The sequence below is a fragment of the Tuber melanosporum genome, assembly GCF_000151645.1.
Source record: "Tuber melanosporum whole genome shotgun sequence assembly, scaffold_2, strain Mel28".
In the NCBI taxonomy this organism is placed as follows: Eukaryota; Fungi; Ascomycota; class Pezizomycetes; order Pezizales; family Tuberaceae; genus Tuber; species Tuber melanosporum.
The window spans coordinates 504,573-531,354 of NW_003298863.1; the positions used below are offsets into that span (position 1 = coordinate 504,573).

General features: G+C 48.5%; 10 protein-coding genes; 9 read left to right on the forward strand and 1 right to left on the reverse strand.

Annotated features, from left to right (window-relative positions):
* Nucleotides 1–105: 105 nt before the first annotated feature.
* On the reverse strand, nt 106–1,640 carry GSTUM_00005520001 (uncharacterized protein; the record flags this gene model as incomplete). XM_002837665.2 has 2 exons in its annotated part: nt 1,237–1,640; nt 106–1,151 (listed from the first exon to the last, which is right to left on the reverse strand). Exons 1-2 carry the CDS (start codon nt 1,535–1,537, stop codon nt 106–108), a joined length of 1,347 nt encoding a protein of 448 aa, XP_002837711.1. The 5' UTR covers nt 1,538–1,640.
* A 590-nt stretch (nt 1,641–2,230) lies between these two features.
* GSTUM_00005521001 (uncharacterized protein) lies at nt 2,231–4,055 on the forward strand (the record flags this gene model as incomplete). XM_002837666.2 has 6 exons in its annotated part: nt 2,231–2,533; nt 2,593–2,755; nt 2,822–3,118; nt 3,170–3,259; nt 3,308–3,643; nt 3,702–4,055. Exons 1-6 carry the CDS (start codon nt 2,334–2,336, stop codon nt 4,053–4,055), a joined length of 1,440 nt encoding a protein of 479 aa, XP_002837712.1. The 5' UTR covers nt 2,231–2,333.
* Nucleotides 4,056–4,719: 664 nt separating this feature from the next.
* On the forward strand, nt 4,720–6,425 carry GSTUM_00005522001 (uncharacterized protein). XM_002837667.2 has 5 exons: nt 4,720–5,006; nt 5,368–5,424; nt 5,519–5,618; nt 5,676–5,943; nt 5,992–6,425. The coding sequence occupies exons 1-5, from the start codon at nt 4,921–4,923 to the stop codon at nt 6,036–6,038; spliced, it is 558 nt and encodes a 185-aa protein (XP_002837713.1). The 5' UTR covers nt 4,720–4,920; the 3' UTR covers nt 6,039–6,425.
* Nucleotides 6,425–6,888, forward strand: GSTUM_00005523001 (uncharacterized protein; the record flags this gene model as incomplete). XM_002837668.2 has 1 exon in its annotated part: nt 6,425–6,888. The coding sequence occupies one exon, from the start codon at nt 6,425–6,427 to the stop codon at nt 6,611–6,613; it is 189 nt and encodes a 62-aa protein (XP_002837714.1). The 3' UTR covers nt 6,614–6,888.
* A 194-nt stretch (nt 6,889–7,082) lies between these two features.
* Nucleotides 7,083–8,150, forward strand: GSTUM_00005525001 (uncharacterized protein). XM_002837669.2 has 5 exons: nt 7,083–7,518; nt 7,582–7,604; nt 7,685–7,711; nt 7,783–7,931; nt 8,051–8,150. The coding sequence occupies exons 1-5, from the start codon at nt 7,398–7,400 to the stop codon at nt 8,076–8,078; spliced, it is 348 nt and encodes a 115-aa protein (XP_002837715.1). The 5' UTR covers nt 7,083–7,397; the 3' UTR covers nt 8,079–8,150.
* Nucleotides 8,151–8,163: 13 nt separating this feature from the next.
* GSTUM_00005526001 (uncharacterized protein) lies at nt 8,164–9,017 on the forward strand (the record flags this gene model as incomplete). XM_002837670.2 has 5 exons in its annotated part: nt 8,164–8,170; nt 8,231–8,428; nt 8,490–8,552; nt 8,613–8,717; nt 8,772–9,017. The coding sequence occupies 5 exons, from the start codon at nt 8,164–8,166 to the stop codon at nt 8,864–8,866; spliced, it is 468 nt and encodes a 155-aa protein (XP_002837716.1). The 3' UTR covers nt 8,867–9,017.
* A 214-nt stretch (nt 9,018–9,231) lies between these two features.
* On the forward strand, nt 9,232–12,131 carry GSTUM_00005527001 (uncharacterized protein; the record flags this gene model as incomplete). XM_002837671.2 has 8 exons in its annotated part: nt 9,232–9,259; nt 9,307–9,374; nt 9,424–9,567; nt 9,621–9,752; nt 9,817–10,433; nt 10,489–11,076; nt 11,127–11,888; nt 11,949–12,131. 8 exons carry the CDS (start codon nt 9,232–9,234, stop codon nt 11,977–11,979), a joined length of 2,370 nt encoding a protein of 789 aa, XP_002837717.1. The 3' UTR covers nt 11,980–12,131.
* A 236-nt stretch (nt 12,132–12,367) lies between these two features.
* Nucleotides 12,368–14,704, forward strand: GSTUM_00005528001 (uncharacterized protein). XM_002837672.2 has 6 exons: nt 12,368–12,570; nt 12,630–12,685; nt 12,741–12,831; nt 12,886–13,462; nt 13,516–14,186; nt 14,255–14,704. The coding sequence occupies exons 1-6, from the start codon at nt 12,431–12,433 to the stop codon at nt 14,562–14,564; spliced, it is 1,845 nt and encodes a 614-aa protein (XP_002837718.1). The 5' UTR covers nt 12,368–12,430; the 3' UTR covers nt 14,565–14,704.
* A 178-nt stretch (nt 14,705–14,882) lies between these two features.
* GSTUM_00005529001 (60S ribosomal protein L18) lies at nt 14,883–16,181 on the forward strand (the record flags this gene model as incomplete). XM_002837673.2 is given in 8 exon segments in its annotated part: nt 14,883–14,940; nt 14,983–15,019; nt 15,091–15,130; nt 15,212–15,272; nt 15,345–15,428; nt 15,439–15,481; nt 15,553–15,726; nt 15,806–16,181. The coding sequence occupies 8 exon segments, from the start codon at nt 14,883–14,885 to the stop codon at nt 15,876–15,878; spliced, it is 570 nt and encodes a 189-aa protein (XP_002837719.1). The 3' UTR covers nt 15,879–16,181.
* Nucleotides 16,182–16,544: 363 nt separating this feature from the next.
* GSTUM_00005530001 (uncharacterized protein) lies at nt 16,545–24,504 on the forward strand (the record flags this gene model as incomplete). XM_002837674.2 has 6 exons in its annotated part: nt 16,545–17,359; nt 17,614–18,401; nt 23,148–23,266; nt 23,339–23,733; nt 23,795–23,880; nt 23,947–24,504. 6 exons carry the CDS (start codon nt 16,545–16,547, stop codon nt 24,192–24,194), a joined length of 2,451 nt encoding a protein of 816 aa, XP_002837720.1. The 3' UTR covers nt 24,195–24,504.
* Nucleotides 24,505–26,782: the final 2,278 nt, after the last annotated feature.

The following is a 26,782-nucleotide window of genomic DNA, read 5'->3' on the forward strand; positions in this document are numbered from 1 at the left end:
ATGCTCACAATATGTAACGTATCGCATGAACAGCAATCACTAAGTAATAGTGTGAAGAAGCGTATTGAAGAATTACCGGGCTGCTGGTATGGAGCTCCCCCCCCCTTAGTATTCTATCTTTTGGTGCAAGAAAGGCTTCCTTCCACTGCCATATTCTCCAGCACCTTGCCCGTTACCTCTCAACTGGTACTTATAAATCATCAACCCTTCCAATCCCACGGGTCCCCGGGCATGTATCTTATTCGTTGAGATCCCAACTTCAGTGCCAAATCCGTACCTGAAACCGTCGGCGAAGCGAGTACTCGCGTTCCAGAATACACCCGCAGAGTCTACCCCCGCCATGAACTTCTCCGCAATTTCCTCATCCTCCGAGATGATAGTGTCGGTATGCCCGGACCCATGAGCGTTGATGTGCCCAACCGCCTCCTCAACTGACAACACGACCTTCACAGCAAGCGTCAACTCTAAGAACTCCGTATCGTAGTCCGCCGCCGTCGCATCCTGGATGATAGCCTTCGAAGAAGGCGGAAGCGACGAGGCCTCGAGGACTGCCCTGGACGAGGTGTCGCAGCGAAGAGACACTCCTGCGGCCAACAGCATCGCGGCAATTTTCGGGAGAATGGTGGAGCAGATGGATTGGTGTACCAGCAGCGTCTCAACGGCATTGCACGCAGCTGGGTAATCTGTCTTCGCGTCGAGAACAACCTTCACGGCTTTGGTCTCGTCCGCGTCTGCATGCACGTATATCGTGCAGAGGCCATCCGCGTGTCCCATAACCGGGATTTTTGTGTGGTCTTTGATGTACCGTACTAGCTCGTTCCCGCCTCGTGGGATGACCAGGTCGATGTACTGGTCCTGGTCCAACAGCGCGTTTACGTCCTCGCGACTAAGCACTAACTGGACGGCCCCCGGTGGGATGGAGGTTGTGGAGAGAGCGGTGGAGATTACACCTGCGATGGCAGCGAAGGAGTGGGTGCTTTCTTTGCCGCCTTTTAGGATCACGGCGTTACCGCTTTTGAGAGCTAGGGCTGTGATGTTTGCTATTACCTCTGGCCGTGCTTCGAATATTACCAGGAGGACGCCGATAGGCGAGGTTAGTCTATATAGGTCGAGGTTTTGGTCGAGTTTTGTAGCGAGGGTTATTTTGCCAACTGGGGTGCTCACGGCATGATTGTATTAATAGACAATGTCTTCTCTCTTTTTAAATATCGATTATGGGGAGGAGTCATTGCCCACCAGGGTCTTCCAATTCCCTCACATCTAGAATCCCTTGCACCATGTCTTCCCACTTTCCAGACCTGCATAGGTCGAGTCTCTTGATAAGGCTCAAGCTCAATTTCCCAGCTTTGGCCTGCTCTTCAGCGGCTTCGAGGTCTCTCTTGTTGGCTTCGAGGATCTCGTCCTTGGCCGCTTGAAGATGTTCATAGACCGCTGTGAGCGCTGCGCTCCTGTCTGAGCCCGAGACTACCTTAAGCACCCTTGATGCCAGAGAAGAAGTATGGGCAATCTCCGCTGGAGCAGCTGCAGTTGTAGCCATAATTTTTTGGATTTTTTTTGTTGAGAATTGCTGTTTCTGCCTCAATTGCGGATGGGAAATATAGTAGAAAAGTTCGAGGGGTTGCAATTACAGTATCACTCGCTGAACGGCCGTCGATCATGAAAAAATGTTTCAGGTACAGTTGATATGTGATCACTTGGGATTCTCGGCGCAACAACCCTCTCAAAATAGGCAAGAACGACTACCGGTGTCACACAAAAATCTTTTCTCAATGTAAAAAGTTTAAAAGGGGATAACTGGCGGCATTTATTTCCCTTTTTTTTTGGGGGGGGGGGTTCCCTTTGCAGCTTTGTGGCGGGGCCAAAGGCAAGGTGATTCTGTGCCAAGTGTTCGATTTTTTGATGGTATGATAGGATATATGCTGGGCGAGGGTTTTGCAGGTTACAGGCAAAATAGGAACACACTGGTTTTCCCTTTATTGGCCAAGAAAGAATTCCTGATTGGCCCAAACTCCTGCCCACCCCCCGTTTATCCGTGCCACTCGCCACCGTTCGCGCCTCAATGTTCCTATTTCTTTGCCTTAAATTTATTACCTTTAAATTGGACTAAGATCAATTTCTGACAGGGTTGAATCCGCGGGGTGGTTTGATGACTCATCTATTCTTGGCCCTGCCCGAGCTCTTCTGCAGGCAGCCCACCTCGCACACCTTTATTGATTGCCCCACGTCTACAGATTTATTGAACCCCAGTTCTCAATAAACAACGCCCGGCGCCAACTTGCCCCTTCCCTTTCCTATCAAGTAATTCCTGAGAGCGAAACTGTTCCTTATTCGTTATGGATAAACTTATCGACAGTTTTCTAAGCTTTCCGTCTTCACCAAACATTTCGGAGTCCGAGCTCCAGAAGCAGATCCAGAATCACCTCTCGTTGCTGAATAGGGCCCCCGCTGCTACGCTTGCGTATCAACACGCCGGAACTGATGTGTTGGCTTTGTTGGATCCTTCGGTCAATAGCCTTGCATACCTCTATGTATTGTGCGTTTGGGAAAGCTGATTTGGGTTAATACCTTTTTGCTGATCGGTGGATTTTATAGGGTTGCCCGTATAGATCTCGGTCAGAAGGATGCCATGGAAGTTGTGTGGAGACAGGTTGTCACATTTCTCGAGACTTTCAATCCGAAGCAAGTCCGGTGCGCACAAGATATCTTTAGACGACTGGTGGAATATTTTTTCTCCTTTGCTACGGAGAGTGGTAAAGTTGGTGCCTGGCTCTAGCATTTGTGGGTTTTATACACTTCCTTTACTAACGTAAGTGGTTTCTAGCCTATCATTGCCGTCCGCCCCATAAAGAAAGCGATTCTACGATTTAATCCCGCAAAGTTTTCCTTCCTGCATCCTCTCTTCCTTCGCTTGTGTTTGGAGGCCAAATGCTATCGTGATGCGGCAGCAATTGTTGATATTGATATCGTCGAGTTTCCTTGTGCGAGTACTGGCAAGGTGGTGGAAAATGCAAGGGCTGGGGAGGTTACATACCAAGATGTTCTGACATACTTCCTGTATGCTGGAATGATTTACATGGGGATCAAGGAATGGAGAAGGGCGGCGGATTATCTCACATATGTTTGTTCTCCTCTGTTATTATTTTTGTGGATGTTAATTAAGGGATTGAAGGCTATAGTTGCTCCCGGCAGTGCATGTTCACAAATTCAAATAGACGCATACAAGAAATACATACTTGTCGGGCTTCTTCTTGATGGAAAGGTAAACTATTATCGACGTTGTTTGTTATATTAAGGCTAATGGACCTAGTCACTGCCAATACCCAGATCTACCACCTCAGTAGCGAACCGAGCTTACAAAGCATTAAGCAAGCCCTATGAATCGTTTGTCGTAGCCTTCAAGGCTGGAAACCCAGAGTTGCTCCGCACAGAGGTTACCCAGCTGGTTGATGTCTTTAGACAGGACAACAATACTGGGCTGGCTATTCAGTGCCTTGAGGCGTTTAGACGGATGCAAATAATTGCGCTCAGGGACACTTATGTTACCTTAAGTACGGAGGAAATATCCAAGAAAGATTTGGAGGTAACTGGCCGTGGTGGTGACATGGGCGGGAAGGAGGGTACTGAAGCCGTAATTCTGGGAATGGTTTGTCTTTCCATATCAAGAGTCATGAACCCCGTGGGTGGTGGGCTAACAACATTAGATTGAACGTGAGGAAATAAGTGCGTCCCTTTCGCACTCGCACCCTAACCCGGAGCAATCCCAAACAACAGTTCACTTTCATAATCACCCTGTGGACGAAAGTTGCAATCTCGCTGCCCTTCAAGTGGAACTACGCCGCATCATGACTCTGAACAAGCAGATGAAGACGATCAATAAAAAGTACGGGATGAGCAGAGAATTCATCCAATACATGGTCAAGATGGCGAAAATGTCTGGAAGCAGTGTTCTAGCCGGTATGGCAGAGCCAGATTTGATGGACTTTGATTACGGCTTTAGCTGGGCCGAGGACGAACCTGAGGAGACAATTATGCAGGACTTTGAGGATGATATGTAATTTCGGCGTGGCTTAGTGTTGCATAAATTCGGTTTTTTAATTTTACAACCCAATGGAGCCTTTTCTTCTTTCTTCTTCTTTCTTCCCCTTCTTCTATGGCTAGTAGAGTAATCGAGAAATGTTCTAGTGGGTCTGGGGGGTCTTGATGACCCAGTGTACTTGTAGAGGGCGTCCTTCAAGGAAATGGTTGGCCGATTGTGGACTAGAAACTTGGAAAATGACAGGGAAGTGGGTTCTCTACTGGGCCGCAGTGGGGTGGTGCTGTCATTGGCATGAGTGTGTGGAGGGCAGGGGGTGTGCTTGGGGTTTGGTTTGTCAATTTTTTATATCGGAAGCTATTGTGCTGGGAGAGCTTGAGACGGTACGGTAATGGGATTCGCTGGCAGATTTTATGGATCCGCGAAAGATACAAGGTTCGATCTTTGCAAGGACCCCGTTGTGAGCCGGTGATAGTTTTCGTAATTAGAGTTGCTTTGTTGTTTGTTCTTACTCAAGGAACTTTCCGGAAGTCTACTCGTAGAGGGGAGAAAGAGCTCCTAGTGGATCGTGTCACATGACTGAACAGCTCTAACAATCTCATTGTCATCAAGCGCCAGCCACCCAGGTTTACCTAGCCCAAAACCAAGAGACCAGCTCTTCCAACTTCCATCGCCTCTCCTTCCTCTTCTTTCTCTCTCTTTCTCCATCATAACCTTCACCCTAAATCATCATCAACCCACCCTCGAAGATCTCTTCGGCCTGCCTTCTCCACCCTTCTCATTTTTTCTTCCCCAACCTTCTTTCTTCATACAAGGGCTTCTGCAGTTGACACTCATAACAAACATCAGATCTAACTTTTTCTTCACCAAAACACTCACTAGCAGAAATGTCTGGAAGAGGAGGCACCACTCTTTACGTTACTGGGTTTTCTTCTGGTACTCGCGCCAGAGACCTTGCTTACGAGTTCGAGAGGTACTAAAACCCGTCCAACACATTATCTTGAAATTACTCTCTTCTCTCGTTCGACCGATTGTCCCCCTCGTGTATTATCACTGCTACTACTGCTACTTCCCGCTCGAATATCCCTCCTGTCAACCCCGAACTGTACTTTCCCTTCGTTCGTCTCGCCGTCGAACCGATAACATCGTTATAGTCGCCGCCTATCGCGAGCGGCAGGCTATACGCGCACACTATACCCTTCTTTTACATCATTCTCATCCTCCATCCGTTAAAAAACCGTTATCGTATTCGTCGCTCTCCTGCTCGTCGTCGTCGTGGTTCATTCTCGTCATTGTCCAATTCAGTCTAACGTTCTCGGCCTTCGACTCAACAGGTATGGGCGTCTTGTCCGCTGTGACATTCCAGCTCCCAGAACTGCTTCCTCGAGATTGTAGGTTACCGATCCCCCACCTTCCCCGGTGGACGACCATTTGAAGCCGCTTTTTTAATTTTTTATGGGTGGCTGACAGCACCTCGACGGCCAGGTTTGCTTTCGTCGAGTACGAGAGCCGACGTGATGCTGACGATGCCTATTACGAGATGCATGGTCGTCGTATTGGCCGTGATGATTTGTTGAAGATTGAGGTATGCGAAGTCTATCATTATTACCGCGTTTTATAGGCTAACTTTGGTTCCTTCCAGTGGGCCCGTACCCCTCCTTCTGCTAGCTGGCGCTTTGATGGTGGCCGCGATGCTCCTCGTGGAGGTGCTCGTCGTGGTGGCTCCCCTCGCCGTGGGCGCTCTGTTTCTCGTGGCCGTGACTCTCCTCGTCGTAGTGAGCGCCGTGGTGAACGTGATGCTAGATCCAGAAGCCCAGGAAGAAAGGGTGATGACGATGTTCGTAGACCTGACGACGATAGGGAGAGAAGCCCTCTTGCAGCCAACGGGGACGATGCTCACCATCGCAAAGGTAACGTCTTCCATATTTAGCTTGCGGGGCCTTACCTAATTACTTCAGACTCTCCTCTCCACGACGATCTTGACACTGCTGATCTTGCAGACTAATGAATGGCGTACTTGCGCCGAATGGTGATCTCCTTTGTCTTGAATTGCTAAGTCTTTGCTACTTTTTCATCGGCTCTTTTGATTTTCTTGTCCGGTCGGCTACAGAAAACATTTCATGGGAATTCAACAAAAAAATTCATCATCCAGTGATTCGGTAGTTAATACCTTGTTTCCCCTATCGATTTCCGGTTTGTTTCAAAAAAAAGTGTTTTGAATTTGTTGTGCATCTCACTTCCTGATAGCGGTGGATGCGGAAGTTGGCCCGGTGTTTTTTCTTTATCTCCTTCCTAAATTCCCTCTAAATCATTTTTTTCTTCTCTTTCTGTTTCGGTATTCTCTTGTTTTTAGTAAACTTTCGCTGCTTTTAAGTTTGTTACGTTTACCCGATGGCAGTTCGAGCGAACGAACGAACGAGCGGGACAATCGGTCGATCGTCGGTCGGGTCGAACGAAGCAAAAACGAGAGCCTCTATCCACAGATCCATTCATGCATCTACCTTAAATTGCACATTTCCTTACGTTTTTACCATCCATCACTCCATCCAACTGTACGTCTATCGATACCGTGTCCAATAAACAGTCTTCGTCGAGCGGGAAAAAATCGGTCGTTTGTTGGCTTGTGCATCACCATAGAGCAAGAATCAATAGCAGTGAGGACGACAACTTGCAAGCTCATATGAGCCAAGTAGGTTTGAGAAACCCAAGGATTTCCCCCCCCTTCGTAATGATTTGTGTTGGTCGAGTTCATACTCACATTTTTAATGCTTTGTTTGGGGTTTACTACACAGATGTACAATATATTATCAGCCTAGATGGGGTTGTAATAAAATTACTTGGTGTTGGGACTAAAAGTTTGCTGTTACTTTGTAATTAAATCTTTAAAATATGAGTTGTGCCGCATCTTTTAATCGTGTATTTGTACCGTTCATTGGATGATGTGTTAGTACAAAGCTCTGGTAGCAAAGAAATTACGGTTTCACAAGATTTTACTGGAATGATCTGTAACTTATGCTGTGCTGCTATGATACTGTAATGCAATACGCTGTCAGCACCCTGGTTCCGAGTGATATAACATGAGTGTTCTTCAGAGATTGACCCTGCTCGCTGGGCGCTGAGAGCGCAAGACCTTGCCCGTTCGTTCGTCCAGTCTGCCTCAATCTACTCACGCAATCTTGACTTTACCCCAAGTGGCATTCCGCTCTTACACTCCTAGACTCTCACACTGCTGGTATCATTCCGCCATTGGCTTAATCATCCTGCCCCTAAGCCAACCAAACCCCGCCTCATTCGCAACCTCAAAAAGTCATACCTTTCTATAGTACGGCACTATTTCACACAAAAGGAAACCGAACGCAAAAAAATGATGGATGAAGCCCCCTCAAAAGCGCCCCCGGCTCCTACCGTTGAGGCATCGGTCGAAGCTCAGGTTAAAGCCCCGCAGCCTCGTATGAGCGACCATTGCACGAACGATGCTCCACTCGGTTAGTGTAACGTACGATGTGCATTTGTGGAGCTTGGCTAATGCTTGTGAACTGTGCTCATAGATATTTCGGAGGTTGCTGCTGGTGTATGCTCTACCTAACTTATGGCTTTTGTTCGTTTCGTTCATTGGGTTTGTTAGTCAACTAAGGTTTCTTTGCGTTGTAGGAAATTGCTAAGCTTGCGGATGTTGATGTACGTCCCTGGGCGTTTGTTTAGAAAAGGGGGGCGGAGATTGGGAGCTAATTGTTTGATTGTGCAAGTAGGTTTATGTTTCTAAGCCAGAGGGAGTGTTTTCCAGCGCCGCTAGGCTGGTCCTCCTATTGACCGGCGGAACCGGCATCACGGCGAAGACAAACCAGATACAGGCAGATCATTTTGCTCGGAAGGGATACTTTGTTGTTATGCCTGATCTGTATGCATGCTGTGTCTTGTACCATTTGGTTTAAGCTAATTGTTACTTTAGGTTCAATGGTGAGCTTAACTATTCGAGGAAATCGAATAGGGGGAGTTTGGAAGTTCAGGAGAGCTGAGGATGTGCCCCAGGCGATTCGGCTCCTAATGCCGCTGCAGTAACAGCACATACCGAAAATGCGGATCTTCTCGAGACGATAAAGTTTAGAGCCGCGGAGGGTATCAAGGGTTTTATGATCGGTGTGTTGCTTCATTTCGCCTTTGCGTGTGAGGATAGAGAGCTGAGAGGATGTGTGCTAGATATGTGGCTTGCTCGCCATACTCCTGAAAACACTATGCCGATAATAGAAAAGGTCCTGAAGGCCGTCAAGGAGACATACGCTGACAAGGCTTACGACGGCTCCATGGGAGTACTAGCGGTAGGGTACTGCTTTGGAGCGAAGTATGTTTTGCGGCTTGCAGCTACCGATGGGATTGCTGCTGGTGCTGTTGCGCATGGTTTGGAACCCGGATTCCAGTTGTACGGAAACGGAGTGGACACTGAAAACATGGCACATAGGACTACTGATTAGCAAGGAGGATATTGCAGGAGTTAAAAAGCCAGTCACTTTGGCTTGTGTTGGTAAGCTATAACTTTGCTTGGCCCCGGAGGTTATATGAAGCTAAGGATGCTGTTCCATAGAGAACGATATGTTCTTCCCCGATGAAGTCAGAGATGGAGGAAGGAAACAGCTACAAGATAACAATATCGACCACGAATTGAGGGTTTACTCCGGTGTCCCCCATGGTATGATATGTGTCACTCGAGCGGGGTTGGGATGGCGTTGCTGATTTGATTTAGGATTTGCTGTCTATGGGAGCTATTCTGAGGAGCACATAAAGACTGCTCAGAAACAGGCTTTCGATCAATTCCTAGAGTTCCTGGGTAAGCATTAGCTGGGTAGCCGAGTTTCTGTTACTGTTATCACTTTTCTTTTATCGTTATTGTTTCCGCTTTCCTTCGTCAAGAGTTTTGATAGTGGCAAGGTTTTTGGTAGTGGTTGCTAGTATTATCATACAAATACCAATCCGAAGCCTAGTTTGTGCATGAAACACGGTCATAAGAGCTGTTTCTATGTGGCTAGCTTACTGTACGAGTATAGTCTAGGCTTCCAACAAGATCCAAGAGCTTATCTTGCTTATGACGTAAGCGAAATTTAAGCCTCACTTTCTCTGCCCCACATCCCCTCCGGAGTCATTCCCTAGCTAGTCTCCCAAGCATTGAAATCACAACTCCATCATCTTCATCAACCGAAAGCAAAATGAACTGCCAACACGTCTCTGCGTCTCGTAGGTTCATCGGTCCAGCTTTAGGGGGGAAATTTTAACCTTGATAGGCCTTACCCCACCAAGAGCGAGCCAGGCAGTCCATAGAGAGGATTGTACTCAATGTTTTGACGGAATTGTAGGTTCATATAGTTCTTGGAAGGGTTCTTTGTACTAATAGTTTCTAGGACGATCCGGAAGGCCTGAATGTCTGTCTCAGCTGCTTCAATGGAGGATGTGCTGGAGAGAGGAACCACGCGCTCCTTCATCATAAGCTGTCACAACACCCTCTCACCTTGAACATTAGGAGGACTAAAAAGCCTAGAGCTGAGGTAGCTTTCTATCCAAATACTGGATTGGGGTCTCTTAAGGCTGATATTCGCAGCGAGCTGAACCTCCAAAGAAGATTTCGAAATTGGTTATTGAGGCTGAGAGCGAGAACGATAAGTATGATACCCATACTGCCGTGATATGCTATATGTGTGGCGGAAAAGAGGTTGAGCGGACGGTTGGGAATGTAAGTCCATTTTCATCCAACCTCGATCCTTGCAGCGGCGTCACCGCTAACGGCTCTAATAAAGCTGCCTGAGGTGATAGATGGAGTGATGAAAGCTATGACATTTGCCAGACAGACAGAAGTTCAGGCATGGGAGCAGGAGATGACGCCTTGCGAGCATACATTATGTCTTCAACAGGAAGTTCCGAGGAAACTCGAATCTCAAAACCTTGCTACTTGCTCAGCTTGCGATCTCCAGGAGAACCTCTGGCTCTGTCTCCAGTGCGGGAATCTCGGATGTGGTCGTGCTCAATTTGGTGGTGTAGGCGGGTCATCTCATGGGCTCGCTCATTTCGACGCTACGCATCATCCTGTATCCGTCAAGTTAGGCTCCATCACGCCGGAAGGCACCGCGGACGTGTACTGCTATGCGTGTGACGACGAGAAGACGGACACGGAGCTTGCTGCGCACTTGGCCTATTGGGGCATAAACATTGCGGAACGTGAGAAAACGGAAAAGTCCCTTACGGAGATGCAGATTGAGCAGAATATGAGGTGGGAATTTTCAATGACTAGTGAGGATGGAAAAGAGCTCGAGCCATTGATGGGGAAGGGGCTTACTGGGCTAAAGAACTTGGGGAATTCTTGTTATTTGGCTAGTATTTTGCAGTGCCTATTTGCGCTACCAGTTTTCGAGAAGAGGTAGTTCTTAATCGGAGGGTTTTCCCGGACATCTTAACTGATGGTGATGAGATAGATACAATCTTCCGGATCTACCAGAATCATTAGCCCCAGCAGATGACTTGGAGACGCAGCTTCGGAAGCTTGCCGATGGTCTTCTTTCTGGGAGATATTCTCGCCCAGATCCCGATGTAGCTGCTAGCGAGTATTCTCCTGAGATTCAGCATCAAAGGGGACTTGCACCAGCTATGTTCAAAGCTCTTATTGGGAAAGGGCATGAAGAGTTCTCAACTATGCGTCAGCAAGATGCTTTTGAGCTTCTTTTGCACCTATTCAAGCTGATCAGCCGTTCTCATCATCCTGGTGACTTGGAAGATCCTGTGTCAGAGTTCCGATTCGCCCTCGAGCAGAGGCTTCAGTGCATGGGATGTGGCAAAGTTAGGTATAGGACTGATATCCAGGACAACATGTCGGTCCCCGTCCCTGCGAAAAGAATCCCTACTGAATCATTGGATGTCAAAATGAGAGAGGGGGGCAACGAGAAGGACAAAAATAAAGACGTTTTCGAGCCAGTCACCATTAAGGAATGTCTTGATATATTCACAGCGGTTGAGATTGTGGGATTTAATTGCCCTTCTTGCGGAAAAAATGCCAAAGCTACCAAGTATGCTCAAAAGTTACATTTGGTTTCGCTGAAGGTGCTAACATATATAGACGACATGCTTTTAAGACTCTCCCAGAGGTTCTCGCAGTGAACGCCAGGCGATTTGAATATATTAACTGGGTTCCTACGAAACTTGACGTTCCGGTCGCTGTGGGGGACGAGCCATTTTTGCTAGATGACTACCTGGCAAAGCCTCATTCCGCCGATGAGGAGCTTCTCCCCGAGGACGAAGAGCCTGGGTTCCAAGCAGATGAAGGTATTGTAGGCCAACTTGAGGCAATGGGCTTTCCAAGAATGCGTGCCGAAAAGGCTCTGTATCATACTGGCAACAAGGATTCAGAGGCAGCAATGAATTGGCTCTTTGCCCATATGGATGATCCGGATATCGACGCCCAAATGTCTTTTGCACCGAAAAAGGACTCAGCGGGTACTGAGCCTGATGAGGAGAAGGTATCAATGTTGGGAGCTATGGGATTCACCGCTAGCCAAGCTAAGAAGGCTCTGAAGGAGACTGGAGGCGACGTAGAGAGAGCGGTTGAATGGCTGTTTTCACACCCTGATGACATGGGCGACGACGAAGTAATGGGAGAGAGCGTCGACCCGTGCGCCCCGAAAAAAGAGCCTGGAAGAGGTGAAAAGCCAGCCCCGTTTGAGCTGCATAGTATTGTATGCCACAAAGGAGGCAGCATTCATGCCGGACATTATGTTGCGTTTATTAGAAAAGATGTCGAAGGAGAGGGCAAGGTCTGGGTTCTCTTCAACGACGAGAAGGTTGTCAAGGCCTCGGATGTTGGAGAAATGAAGAAATTTGCGTAAGTTACTATAAGGTACTATTTTTCCAAGGCCACTACACTAATAATTACATTGAACAGATATGTGTACTTCTTCAAGAGATGCAATTAAGGGCCCCAACAGCTAATTCAGTCTATGTTTTCGGGATCCTTTGTCGGGTGGGTGTCGTTGGGGGTGATTTGATTGTGAATCCGGGGGGGTGGAGTTTGAGAGGCAAAACTGTTTCTGTAAACCGGATAAAATATATTATGTAGCCAACAAAATCAGCTCGACATAATCGGGGCTCTTACTGTGGTTATGGTGACTCGGGGCCTTGGTGGTAGCCTAATCTGTACCTGTGGGAAATACTCGAGCAAGGTAAATGTCGGAAGAGGATAAGTTAGTGCCAAGACAGGCAGTTAAAAGGATGCGTCACAAAACACCATCATTATCACACGCGCCATCATATTGCCACCACTCTACACGTTGCTCCTCAACACCAACACTTTCCCCCCTCTTTCTCGTGTTGACCAAGTCTTCCACCAACCGCACTCGATCACGATATCTTGGAATCTTAGAAATAATGGCGAACAATCCCTGCACCCCCGGTGCTCTGCAAAGGGTCTTCGAGGCGGATATTCCCACACCCGATAGCTTCCCGAATCCTATTCTCCAAGTGCTTCAAATAAAATCTCTTGCCGCTCAACCTGGCGCCCCGGAACGGTCAGTCCTCTTTGTTATCGACACGGTTTTGAAACTCTGCTGATTTCGCGCGTTCTCAGATACCGGGTTGTGTTCTCAGATACTCAAAATTTCATCCAGTCGATGCTTGCTACACGTACGTGCTTGGTGTTTCCCTTTAGTGTCAACTTTTGAGCTAACAGAATCTATAGAGGCAACCGCTCATGTCTTGGATGGATCAATTGAGAAAGGCTGCTTTGTCCAGCTGACAAACTATCAGGCAAATAAGGTCAAGGATAAGAAGTGCGTTAATCTCAACCCTGCCGCAACATTGTCAAGTTTCTAACGCTGAGACAGGATCCTTATCGTTATCGGACTGGAGGTCCTCACCCAGTACGGAAAGCAGGAGAAAATTGGGGAGCCTGTTTCTTTAGAAGCATCTCAACGCCCACAGGCACCCGATCGAGCTAGAGCGGCCCAGAATGAAAAGGCTTCTGCTACATCGTTTTACGGAAATAGACCCGCGCCTGCTCCAGCTGAACAGAGAGGTGTTCCGGCTAGACAAGCACAACCCACCACCACTGCACGTTCTTCGGCTCCAAGCGCTACGCGTCCGAATATCTATCCGATCGAGAGTCTCTCGCCTTACCAGAACAGATGGACGATCAGAGCTAGAGTCACATACAAGTCTCCGATTAAGCTCTGGCAAAATTCGAATCGTGACGGGAGGCTATTTAATGTCACTCTTTTAGACGAGAGTGGCGAGGTTCGTGCCACTGGATTTAACGATCAAGTGGATTCGTTCTATGAAGTACTCCAGGAGGGGCAGGTTTATTATATTTCGAACTGCAAAGTCAATTTTGCGAAGAAGCAGTTCTCTAATATCAATAACGATTACGAATTGGCATTCGAGCGTAACACTGAGATTGAGAAGGTTTGTGTCCGATGTTTGAGAATTACGCGTTCAGTTAGCTAATGATGGTTTAGTGTAATGATGTAGATGATGGCATTCCCATGGCGCGTTTCAATTTTGTTCAATTTTCTGAATTGGAGAGTATCCAAAACGACGGCATCATTGATGTTATAGGTGTCATTAAGGAGGTTGGTGAGGTCGCATCAATTCAGTCAAAGAACACCCAAAAGTCATACACGAAGCGGGATGTCACTTTGGTCGACAAGTCCGGATATTCTGTCCACATCACTACCTGGGGTAAATCTGCTGAGGATTGGGAGACACAACTGGATGAGATTGTGGCATTCAAGGGTGTTAAGGTTAGCGAGTATGGTGGTCGGAGTCTAAGCATGCTACATAGCTCTACCATGACTGTCAATCCTGACATTGACGAATCTCACGCGCTTCGCGGTTGGTATGACGGACAGGGACGCGGAGAGACGTTTCAAAGTCACCATACCGGCTCATCAGCTGTCCGCACCAATGACCCTTATAAGACTTTGTCACAGATCCGCGATGAAAACCTCGGTATGGGAGAAGATCCTGATATCTTCACTACCAAAGCGACAATCGTTTATATCAAAAACGAAAATTTTTCGTACCCTGCTTGCCTAACCCCAAAATGCAACAAGAAGGTTGTCGAAATTGCTGAAGGGCAATGGAAGTGTGAGAAATGTGACATTACCCACCCCAATTGTCAGCATAGGTAATTAACATTCTTCCTTTTTGAACCTTTGAACCTTTCTATCGCCGTGCGTATTAACAATATGCCAGGTATATCATGACGATTTCCTGTAGTGATGCCTTTGGCTTGGCTTGGTTTAGTTGCTTCGATGATGTTGGAATCATGATCATGGGAATGACCGCGGATGAGCTTGTTGAACTCAATAATCAGTCCGGTGGACCTGCCTTCGCTGATGCGTTTTTGCAAGCGAACTGCAAAGCGTACGTCTTTAGATGTCGTGCGAAGATGGATGTCTCTCAGGGTCAGCAGAGGGTCAGATATCAGGTTTTGAATGCGGCCCCCGTTAATTTCGCGCTGGAGGCACACAAGTTGATTGGCCAGATTAAGCTCTATTCTTAAGTCTGGCTAGGAGAAGACTTTTTCCCGTTTTTTTTCCGAGATAATCCATCGATGCATGGACTGGTAGCTTGTACTGTATAATTATATCACACTGTAAACGGAATTTGAATGAGCAAATTTTATGTTTTCTTGTCCCACAACTAATTCTCAAAAACTTTTTTCCATTCTCCAAATATCTGGTGACATGATACTTGTAACTCGCAGCATCATACTAATTATAACTCGTCGCGCCAGAACAGTTGCGTTAGGTGTTGTTGGTGTTGAGATCGAAATCTTGGCATTATTTATTAGATAAGGGTTTGCCCTACCACACAACTGATGCCCACCAGCAGTCCCCACAACCAATTTGTGCGCCGCAATCCTCTTCTCCAACCGAGTGAAATATTGACAATCTCGAAAATTTCCTTCAACTAACTAGCACGCCAACAGCCCTCCGAGAAAACCACCACCATGGGGTAAGCATACACTCTTTGATTGCTCCTGAAGTAACTTCTACGAACGATGATTCTAACGAAGGGAAATATAGCATCGATCTAGACCACAGACGGCCAACCCATCACCGCAAGGTTCGTTTCTTCGTCATAGAGGGGAGAGAAATTTGGGAGGATGAGAGGGGCCCATGCTGACGGAAGCTCCGCAATAAGCAGGCGCCCAAGTCCGACAATGTCTACCTTAAGCTACTCGTAAAGCTTTATCGCTTCTTGTCTCGTATGCCCAACAATTCGAATCTCTTGGAATCCCCCATCGAGAGAATATTCAACTAACCAAAGGATACCTCAGGCCGCACCGATTCGGCATTCAACAAGACTGTCCTTCGCCGCCTATTCATGTCCAAGATCAATCGCCCTCCCATATCGATTTCCCGTATCATCAGGAATGCTGCCAACCCCCATGCTCCTAAACAGGATAAAACTGTTGTAGTCGTTGGCACTGTTACCGACGACAACCGTGCCTTGGAGATTCCTAAGCTCTCTGTCGCAGCCTTAAGGTTCACTGCAACTGTCCGTGCTAGAATCGAGGCCGCAGGTGGTGAGTGCATTACACTTGACCAGCTTGCGTTGAGGGCGCCAACTGGGAGCAACACCCTTCTCCTGAGAGGCCCCAAGAATGCTCGTGAGGCTGTCAAGCACTTCGGCATGGGTCCCCACAAGCACAAGAAGCCGTATGTTCACATCCTTCATATTTTACGGCACATTATTGCAGGAGGAGGGGAAATCGCTGACAAGCCCGGCGGGGAGTAGGTACATCGAATCAAAGGGAAGGAAATTCGAACGTGCTCGTGGAAGACGTCGGAGCCGTGGTTTCAAGGTTTAACCAGGCATGGGGGATTTTCAATATCTTTGTTTCTTTCTCTTTTTTTCTCACGAACTCAAAAGCAAAAAACACTTGGTGTATCATCTGGGGCTCTGGATTGGGGAAGTATTTCACAAAAAAATGGAATAAATATCCTTTCTGGATGTGGCTATCTTTTCTTCTCCCGCCTTTTTATAAATCGAGAGCCGGCAATTGGAGATGGGATTGATTTGGTATTTCGTGGGATCGGCGGGATGATTGCTCATTCCGGGGTAAAACGGCGGGCAGGTGTAATCCTTGAAATAAATGCTTATTCTGCTCGTATCGAGTTGGTAGATTGCTTGTTTTTCCACGAAATTTTCTTGCGCAGGATTCTTACTATTCCTCGACCGTGCCGGTGCTCTGGCGAGTATCATAGGGTACGGTAGTAGTTAATCTAAGCACTAGCTAGTTGACAATGTCAGAGATCCAACCAAGCCATGCCCGCCATTGCTCGAGTGAGAAGTGTAGTATTGGCCATGCATCCCGGTACCGTTCCAGAAATTGCCTGGCGCACGGACCAAGCGATTAGGTCTGATATTTAATCATCAGTTAGATCCCTTGTTTTAAGCCGCACACAACGTAGACACGTTCCCCCAATTCAATCATTCTTCTTCTGCCTCCAAATTCCATCAATCCCACCCAACAATGCCCTCAAAACCGCCCAAACATCCACCTCCACGGGATGAGAGGGAGAATCGCCGATCTCTCCTATCCGCGTCCGCCGAGGGCGTAAAGTTCCTAATTTTACTACAAGTGACCTCCCGCCTACTAACCTTCCTCATGAACCAACTCCTACTACAGTATCTCTCCCCCTCACTCCTGGGTATCTCGGTACAACTGGAGCTTTTCATGATATCTATTCTATACTTTTCTCGGGAATCGCTACGGACAGCGCTACAACGCCAACCCTCCTCTTCCACTACCGCCGTCTCCGCCGCCCCTACCCCCACCGAGCTCCCCAAGGCTGGTAGCAAACTAATCGAAGGGACCCCAGCGGCCCACCACCAAACCGTCATAAACCTCTCCCTCCTAACCCTCCCGCTCGGCCTCCTCTTTGCCGCGACACTATCCCTCTTCTACACCCATTCCTTTGCATCCAGCGAGACGGCCTCTCAGCCGTTCTTTTATGAGAGCGTGTGTCTCTACGCTCTCGCGACCATCGTGGAGTTGGCGGCGGAGCCATACTTTGCGCTTGCGCAGTTGGGGTTGAGGTATAAAGCGCGCGCGACGGCGGAGAGCGCGGCGGCATTAATCAGGTGCATTTTGACCTGTGGGGTTACGGTTGCGGTTGCGAAGGGGGTGGTTGGGGAGGAGCTGAGGGGGCGGGGAGTGGGGCCCTTGGGGTTTGCGGTTGGGCAGGTTGGGTACGCAGTTGCACTTTTGGGGGTTTACATGTGGTGTTTTTTGGGGGAGGGGGGGACGGAGGGATGGGGTGTTGGGTTGAAGGGGATTGAGCCTAGGTGAGTTTTCTTTTATTGGATATTGGGGACAATTATTAGGTGAATTGGGTTCGTGCTGCCCAGAGAAGAGGTTTGGTTTGAGGCGGTCGTTATTAGATGGGTCTTGAGGGATGACATGGTGAACTCGATACATCTTTCTGATGAGGGACTTGGTCAGGTTCACCACCAGTCACTCGCCTTGCCGAGCTTTAACCACATCCTCAAGAACCCACGGGCTACAGCTTTTGGGCCTCTGCTAACTCTGGGTCCGGAAGATCAAGCTACCACCTAACCTACTTCCACAAACCCCTCACCTCCCTGGCAGCAAGCATGTGGCTCCAATCCGCCCTAAAGCACCTCCTAACCCAGGGCGACTCCCTGATAATAACTTACTTCACAACGAACCACGTTCAGGGCATCTACGCCTTATCCTCAAATTACGGCTCACTAATAGCACGCATGCTCTTCCAACCAATCGAAGAATCCTCCCGCGGCCTCTTCGCGGGTCTCCTCTCCTCCACCGCGACTCCTTCAAGGGAAGATATAACCTCCGCAAAAGCAACCCTCCAAACACTCCTAAGGCTCTACCTCCTCCTCTCCACCTTCTTCATCTCCCTCGCCGCGCCATTCGCGCCATTCGCGCTCTCACTGATCGCAAGCCGGCAATGGACGGCCGCGAGCGACGCTGGCGAAACGCTCTCCGCGTTCTGCTATTACATCCCCCTCCTCGCGATCAACGGCGTTACGGAGGCGTTCGTGCAGAGCGTCGCAAACGAGCGGGAGCTGGCAGGGCAGTCGGCTTGGATGTTCGCTTTCAGCCTGGGCTTTGCCGCCGTTGGCTGGGTTTTCCTGAAGGTTCTGGGGTGGGGCGCGCGGGGATTGGTCGCAGCGAACGGAGTCAACATGCTCGTGAGGATTCTGTGGAGCGCGGGGTTCGTTAGGGGCTATTTTGCCAGGTTCGAGAAGGAAGGGGAAGGGTTCAAGGAGGCTTTATTACCCGGTTGGGTGTTTTTGAGTACGGCTCTAGGGGCTGGAGTGCTTGCTAGGGGGATTGTCTCGGAGGGTGGGGGGTTTGTGAAGATGTTGACGAGCGCCGGGGGGTTGGGGATCGGGCTTTTGGGGGTTTGGTATGTCCTTTTTTTTTTTTCTTTTTCTTTTCCTTCCTTTCTCCAGGGGTGCATCCTTTGTAAACAAACTTGCTGACGGATTGATGACCACAGCATCGTCAGTGAGAGGGCATTCTTTACAAGGTGCTACCGGATGGTCGGGTCCCGCAGGGATAGTTAGTAGGGTTATATATAACCCATCTTGGAGTGCAGACCATGATATCATGAGGATTCATTCATAAAAGCAATGTCGGAAATGGACATTATACATAGAATGTATGATACCGTTATGCAGAGTTATCCCAAGGTTTCACACCTTGGCCGCGAGTACAAGTACACTAGAGGCCCTCACGGCCAGCCATAAACCTTATTGAACAAGCCATACTGTGCTATCATACAAGTATCATACACAAGCCAACTCACAAGTGAAAACAGACGAGTACCAGTACCCTACCCCCCCAACCCGGGAGACCATGACTACAAAAAGAAGAACGCGGACACGAATCCACCCGCTGTTGTACAAAAGTGGAAGGAAACGCATCATGTGTGTGAAACGTGCGGAGGGTGTTTTATTGATACAGTTGGGAAGAAAGAGAAGATGTGTACATCACGTGTGGTACAGTCTTTCGGAGAAGGTTTGGATTTGATTTGCCGGTGAAATGCCCCCCCCCCCACCATACGCGGAGATCTTAATTGCACAATGCCGGTACGAGTACTCCCACCCACCCAGCATTACCGTAGGCCACCATAATCCCCGGCAATGGGAAAGGTCCGTTCCGCGATGAAGAGTTTTTTTCCGAGCGGCTGTATTATTGATTGGGTTGGTGGGTGTGGGTCGTGGGATGAATGAATACTGTAGTTTGCGTTCACGTATATAGTGAGTTATGTGGGGGGAGGGGGGTTAGTTCCATAGCATGATCGCCCATGCAAGGTTATTGTTCTTGCGAATACGTGAGTGGGGGTCAAATAATCATGATGGATCAACTATTAGCGCTCACGTATACCAGTGGTAAAAGTAAAACAAAAAGACACTGACGGTGCAGGAAGTAAATATATGAACGTAAAAAGCCATGAGGAAGAGCAGGTAGGTAGAGTAGGTAGGCAGGTGGTAGGTAAGTGGTGGAAGTGTATGTATATAGGATCAGCCAATGCGGGCCAATCTCCGGGTTGCCGGAAAGCCATAGTTAAAAGATTAAAATCATCAAATTCGAGCAAAGGCGGAATAGATAAATAAAACCCTTCCAGCGTGCTAAGAAACCCCCCGAGTAAACACACCCCAAATTCTACCCCGCCGGGCTGTAGAAGATCAAACATGCACCCCCCTCTCTCCCAAAATTCTCTCCCTCTCCCTCTCAGCCCTCTCCCTCTTCGCCTTCCGCCTCTTGAGCGCCCCCTCCTTTGTCCAAACCCCCAGAAACAAATCCTCCAATTCATCTTCATCAGCACTATCAACCTCCACCTCCATCCCTCCCTCCCCTTCCCCCTCCTTCTCCGTCAGAAGCTCCCCCCCATCCCAACAATTCACCTTCTCAACCCTACTCCTTTCAAGGATCATCTTGCCAACCTTATACTTCTGTGCCCGGTCCTCAGCATCAAGGTACTTCCATCCAAGCACTGTCCCGCATAGCGAGCATGAGACGTCCGACACCGTGTGCATCCCCGTAACTAGTGGGCGGGGGGTGGGTGGCGAGTAGGTTATGTGCGGGGTTGTCAGGGTGTTGAGGAGGTATGCCCGCCCGTGACGACCCATAAAGCCTTTGCTTATTATGTGTGTCGTGGGTGCCAGGTGGGTTTGGCAGAGGCGACATTGGAGAGTTTGGGTGTGGCCACGTGGGGTGGAGGAGGACGAGGAGGAGGAAGGTAGAAGGTGGGAGATGAAGGGGAGGGAGGGGAGGAGGTAATAAGGGAATTGTAGGGATTTTTCCATCCTTTTTCTTTCCTTCCTTCTTTCTTTCGGTACTGTAAGGGTCTCGTTTTTCTTTCGCTGTCGTGGAGGGGAGAGCTAAGGAAGAGGGGGGGGGAATATATGCTAAAGATATATGCGAAGCAGAGATGGGGAGGAGGGGAGGCTCCGGGCGTTATGTTACCAAGGACTGTGAAACATTCAGACAGCCCCGTACAGATAGATGAATACCGGTAGCTGAGGTTGCATTTGTTGTTGTCTTGGTTGGCTGGTTGGTATGAGCTTGGTTGGATTTCGAGTTGTGGTTGGTGGGAGGGGCAGCTAACGGAAAGGGGAATCAAGTTTGGCGAGTTCAGCCGCCAGCCTGCAGGCCCTTCCGGAGATAAATGCTCGTGGTGCCATGACAAGGTATCGTCATCAAGGATCATTCGGGATCATTACCATTTAGAGGGAAGATGGACTGAATCGTTGTAAATAAAGTAAATATCACAACCATCACGCTGTACTCGTACTGTACTCGAGTACGGTACTCGAGCACAATCCCCCTGTCATCCTCCTACCGCCTATCCGTATTACCGGTAATGCACTGGTACGCCCTGTCCCCGAATCCCATCCGAGTTATCATGAACGTCCAGTCCAGCATACATATCTTGCTCGACCTAACCCACCTTTCGATGTCTGTGCTGGAACTAGTGGTGCCTTTTGTGCTCTATCACTGCTGCACTCGTAGGTAATCCTTCATTTTGGCGGGTTACGGCTCCGGAGTGAATTACCGGTAGGGAGGGTTGTGTTGCGGTCCTTGCGGGAACCCGTCAGTTCGGAACTGCGGGGAAGGGAAAAGTGATATCGTAAATACCAACAGAGAGAATGGCGTCTGAAAAGCTGATTTGATGGTGGGCTGTGGGCATGGCACTTTGCTTCGTCTATCGCGGTATATCCGCGTGAGGGTGAGTACCTGCGGGCTTTATTTGCAAGACTACTATACTCGAGTAGTACGGTAGTATCATACCGAATTGTCCAGTCTTGGTACGGCCCCCGTTCCCCAGGGGAGAAATCCTCCACTCGAGTACGGTACTCGTACTGGGCCTTGTCCCCCCACCTACAGCCATTCCGACACCATCATGATCATCAACAAGGAAATTGAACTCTCGGTAAAGTGGTTTGACTGGCTCTTTTTCTATACTCTTCCCGCAACAAGACAAATTACGTCATTCGGGCCTCCTTTCCCCCCATTTCCTTCTCTCGTCCATGAGCAGAATTCTCGGCCTCGGCATCCTGGAACGCTCCCGAACGATTGGCCCGATCTGAAAAGTGACCAGACTTTTCTCTGGTGCTCGCGAGTATCCACGTGGGGTCCAGCTTTGGATCCTCAACCGAGTCCCCAGGAGAGGAACTGGTCGTTCCCACCGGAGAAGCGAAAGAAGGGAAGAATTCCTGCGGCTCACTCGTGGGGAGGGGAGCACGTGGTTGGCTGGTTTTGGTAGGTACTTGCGGGAGGGGTGGGGTTGTGTTTGGATGCGGGTTACGGATCACTGGTCGGGAATTTGATATAGGTATGATACCGGTATTTTTGTTTTAATTTCTCCGCTTTGCCGGAGATGGAGAGAGGGGATTGGGTGCTTGGTAGGGTTTGAACAGTTCATGATGTGGGAAACGGGATTTTGTGATGGTGATGGTCTATTGCGGTTGTTTGGTGCGGTATGGTGGTGGTGGTGTTGATGATATTTGGGTGAATGGAATGAGATGCAATGAGTGGACGGCTGACGGATGGATGGTTTATGCATGCAAGAAGGATGGCAACATGAACCAAGCAGAGTATCATAACGCAAAGCAATGCAGAGCGGAGCAGGGTTAATGCTCTTAATATCACAACTTCTCGATGAGGGAGAGTTGACTACCGTACCGGTACTCGTACTCGAGTACCGTAGTATAGTATCATTTACCATGCAATGGTAAAACGGAAAAAGAAAGTCAAGAGTTGTTGATATGAAGCACCGTCATTCATTGAAAAAATTTTCTTTTTTTTGGTGCGAGGCCGGTTGGTTGGATCAGTGTTTGTCCTGTGCCTTCAATTGACCCCCGCCTGCGTTCATGCAGTGAGGCTTTCCTCTCGTTTGTAACATTTCCTGTACGATGTGAGTATCGTGTCTGTATTGAAGGTCTACTCGAACATGATACCGGGTGGGAGATGCTTTGGACAGCTCCGCTGTCCAAATTGGGCGGACGATAATATGGCAGGGCAAAATGATGCGGTGCCACGGGCCTTCTGCTTCATTCGGCCCTTCTGCTCGAGTATACCGGTAATAATATTCTTATAGTTATGATAGTATGATTGTATGATACCGGTACTCATACAAGTAGGGTGGCTCGAGTTTCTATGATATCTGCATGCTGTGGGCGCTACCGTGTATAGTATGATACAGTACGTATCCTAAAACCCGGTGCTTCTGATAAGAGCCGAGCCTTCGGTCGCTAGCTTCTTCCATCTTCCATTCGACTTAAATTCCTTTGCTGCCCACTTTCTCACACGCTATCTCCCTCTTGCTTCCATCCCCAACTCCTTTCTTCCCTGCATTCACTTCTGGCTTACTCAGCCCGCGCTTCATTGATTGGCAAGGCTCGCTCCGACAAGCAAACATTCACAACTCCGCTTTCAACTCTTCCACCCTTCCACCCTCCCACCCTTCCTTCAATCCCCTCTCGCACCCCCTTTTTCAACGCAACTATTATTCCTAAGAGAAACCTGGGAAATATTAAGGATCATGGCGATGACAAGTAGTAATCGCAGTAGTAATTACAGTAATAATTCCCGTCAACATATGGGCTTTGCTCGCCCGGTTCTCGCTAGCTGTTACGCCACCTCCAAGTCTTGTTCAACCGGTGTTCAAGGGTTCCATTACTCTTCGACCGGCGCGGACGGTATGTTTTTCCCCCATCACTCTGCTCTCTCTGGCATCCACTGAATTGTGTTTTTTTTGTTGTTTTTTGCAGGGGCGCAGTGGCGTTCCTGAGGTCTCCTCGGGATATCCGACAAGTCCTCCTTACTCCAACGGCGGTCGTCGTAATGGCGCCGCCGCTGGTCATGGTAAGGGGGCATCGAGAATCATCGCAAAGGAGTGTGAGAGACTACTTTGTAGAGACATGAGGCGGATTTTCCTTGGTGGAGGGAATAATCCGAAGAGTGTCCCTGTCCCGATGATCTCGGTTAATAGCGGCGGAAATAACAATAATTACAGCAATGGAGTTGACGCGAAGGAGATGCAGTTCATTGAGGTGTGGGATTATGTTGGTGGTGCAAGCTTTAGAGGGTTTGTTGCTGAGAAGGGAATTGAGAAGAGTTTGTTCTTGTTCTTTGAGCATGTCGAGGGGACACAGTTGAAGCATGGGTGAGTTTTTTCCCCCGGGCTTTCGGACTTTGAGGAGCTTTGTCCTAACGGTGTGAAACAGGCTGATCGCTCTTATCGAATTGGCCAGCGAATGTTTCAGCTGTGATCGTCTGGTTATTTGCTTGGATCGCAAGACGGATAGGATTCGTATGTTTCATTTACTTTTGTGTTCGTCGATCAGTGTTTGTCTAATTAATTGATCGCCATTCCCAGATTCACTTATCCGCGATCTTGGATGGGTTGGTTTCGAGCTCATCACCCTTTCTCATTGGTTACAGCTGGATAGCACTCCAAGTCCTCAGGCAATGGCCCCAATCGTTTTCCCTCCTACACCGCCGTCAAGTTACTCCTCAACCAACGCCCGCAGTGGCAGCTTTTCCAGCGTTTCGTCAACCACCTCATCGGTAGTAGATGAAGAAGTAACAAGCGATCGGTGGATCTTTGTCGGTATGGAATTGTAAAGGGATTTTTCCCGCGACTTTCCTTGGAAGCGTGATACAGAGGCTACTTTATTATTTCACTCCATTCGTTTGGTTCTTGAGTCTTTTTTTCGTTGCTGTTTTTTTTCCCTTTTCCCTTCTTTCTTGTTCTCTTCACACAAAAGGTTCGGTTTTCGTTATGATTGGGATGGTCGTTTTGAGAATTACTTGCATCGGGGAAATTTTTATCTATTCCTTTTTTTTCCCTTTGGTCCAACCCAAAATTTGATTGCGTTGTGATAATATTATGAAAATAAAGTCTGAAAGCGTGGATATACGTGATGCAATGTTACTCTGTGTATGCGGGAGGGATCAAGTTAGGCCTCCAGCCAGCTTGCGAATTTGGTCGAAGTGAGCTGAGGGTTTGTAACGTTGTCATGAGACTCGTAAGTGGGAACACTGGAGCGCCTTGTGCTATTCTAGATCGGCTCAGGTTGAGTTAGACTAAGTTGAGGCTGTCGACGCAACTGAGGGGAACGCTTGCCTGATCACTCGGTTTTGCTTAATTTTTCCTTGGGCCCCGCTGCGGCTCTGCGATAAGTTGCCGTTTGTTGAGTATCACTTCATAGATTAGGTTGGTGGGGGGGGTAGGGATTGCTGGTTACCCTACCACTAGACAACATTCCATGAGAACTAGCTCAGCGCAGCAAGACCGATCAACTAGAATCAACTCCGCCAGCGATTATTACACCTACTGCTAACTACCACTACCGATACCCGACCGAATATGCTATTCTTCAGGCATATCCCCCCCTCCTTTCCCTCTTCCTGCCATTTGCCCCACGCCCCAACTAATCAACTAACCAACCAACCAACCGATCAACCAACAGCTTCTTCAAAACCCTCGTAGACCACGAAGTAACCATCGAGCTAAAGAACGACCTGTCCATCCGCGGCACGCTCAAATCCGTCGACCAGTTCCTGAACATCAAGCTGGACGACATCATGGTCCTCGAGGAGGCCAAGTACCCGCACCTGGCCGCCGTGCGGAACGTGTTTATTCGTGGGAGCGTCGTCAGGTACGTGCACTTACCGGCTGGAGCGGTGGATACGGCACTTTTGGAGGATGCTACGAGAAGAGGTACGTTTTTGAGATTTCTCTCGCAGGGAGGGGGATGGAGGGCTGACTGGGGATGGATTGTTGTTGTTGTTTAGAGGCTAGCAATGCGACGGCGGCAAAAGGGCGGTAGAGGAGATTGTGGGTTTTTTTTTGTAGTACGATACTAGGTAACTGGTGGATGGATGGATGGATTGGGGGTGGGCTTGGGAAGTCTGGGTTGATATCATGCCTTGCTTGCTATTATATCTCTCTCCGGGGCTAGGTTCGCCATATCACGCTCGCTCGAACCATTTGCTTCCGGATTGGTGCTGTGATTTTTAAACAGCAAGAGTTGGCTACGCGTACTTATTTACATGGCTTGCGCGGTTTTTAGCTTTAATAAAAGATAAAAGAAACATGATTTCCGAGCATGGGCTTTATTCCTGAGCATGTTATAAGTGGCCGTATATTTGGTTCGAAAACGTATCCCTCAGACCCCAGGCCCAATTCTACTAACTTACCGCGTGTTAAATATAAGCAATCCGAACAAGGGCATCCCAAGCCATGAGCACGACGCGGCAGATTCCCTCTTCTGCACCGTGGCGGAAGGGAATACAGACCGGGGGTGTACTGTACTGTGCTTGTACGTAGGATGCCATGGGGACATAGGAAGCGTAAATTACAGCACGAGATATCCCACCTAAATCTTATCAATTCCAATCCGCGATTAATCAATTGAGGTTCTCCTTGCTATAGCACTGTACTGTATTTGAGTACGGGGGGGAGGGGTGTCATGCTGTGCGGAGAAAAAAGGGAAAGAGGAGAGAATGAAAGTGGTGATGGAGCACGTCAGCTGTACTCGTATCTCCTGCAACCGCTGCATGGTAAGATAGCTGCTACGTTGTGGTGCATGTTTAAGTGGAGTGGAGTTGAGTACAGGGTATGAAATCGGGACGAAAGGAGGGAGGGAGGGAGGGAGGGAGTGTGTATCTTGCAATCGCGGGATTTTGCTGGACGCGGCTGGGGTTGTCGAGTTCTGTGTACTATCTTAAGTACATTGGTGCTTTCTAACTTATTTGGGCAATTTTGTGCAGTACTTGTACCCTACTTCTACTTGCTAACTACGGTATTACAGCGCGTTGTACGATATTGCTTTTTCTGAGTGTACGAGTTAGGGGAAGTTTAGGAAGGGGGATTTAACTAAATTTGGAATAATATTAGAGGGTTGCTAGGGTGTATTTGTTGCAAGTTGAGCTTGTTTAATATAACCAGGTATGATAATAATATGATAGAGCAGTGCTAGTACTTTTTGTATCACGATTGACAAGCCCTTTCGGCGCTCCACCGTGCTGTACTGTACCCGTATCATACTGTACAGCCGCATTCGCGAGGTTCTCATAACCTTCCCTTGTATCATGCCTCGAGAACTACCGGTATACAAATCGACAACAAGAGAATAAGGACATCCTGCTAGATTCCTGTTTTTTAGATATGCCTCCGTGGGGAGTGTTTGTGGACTATCATCACGATT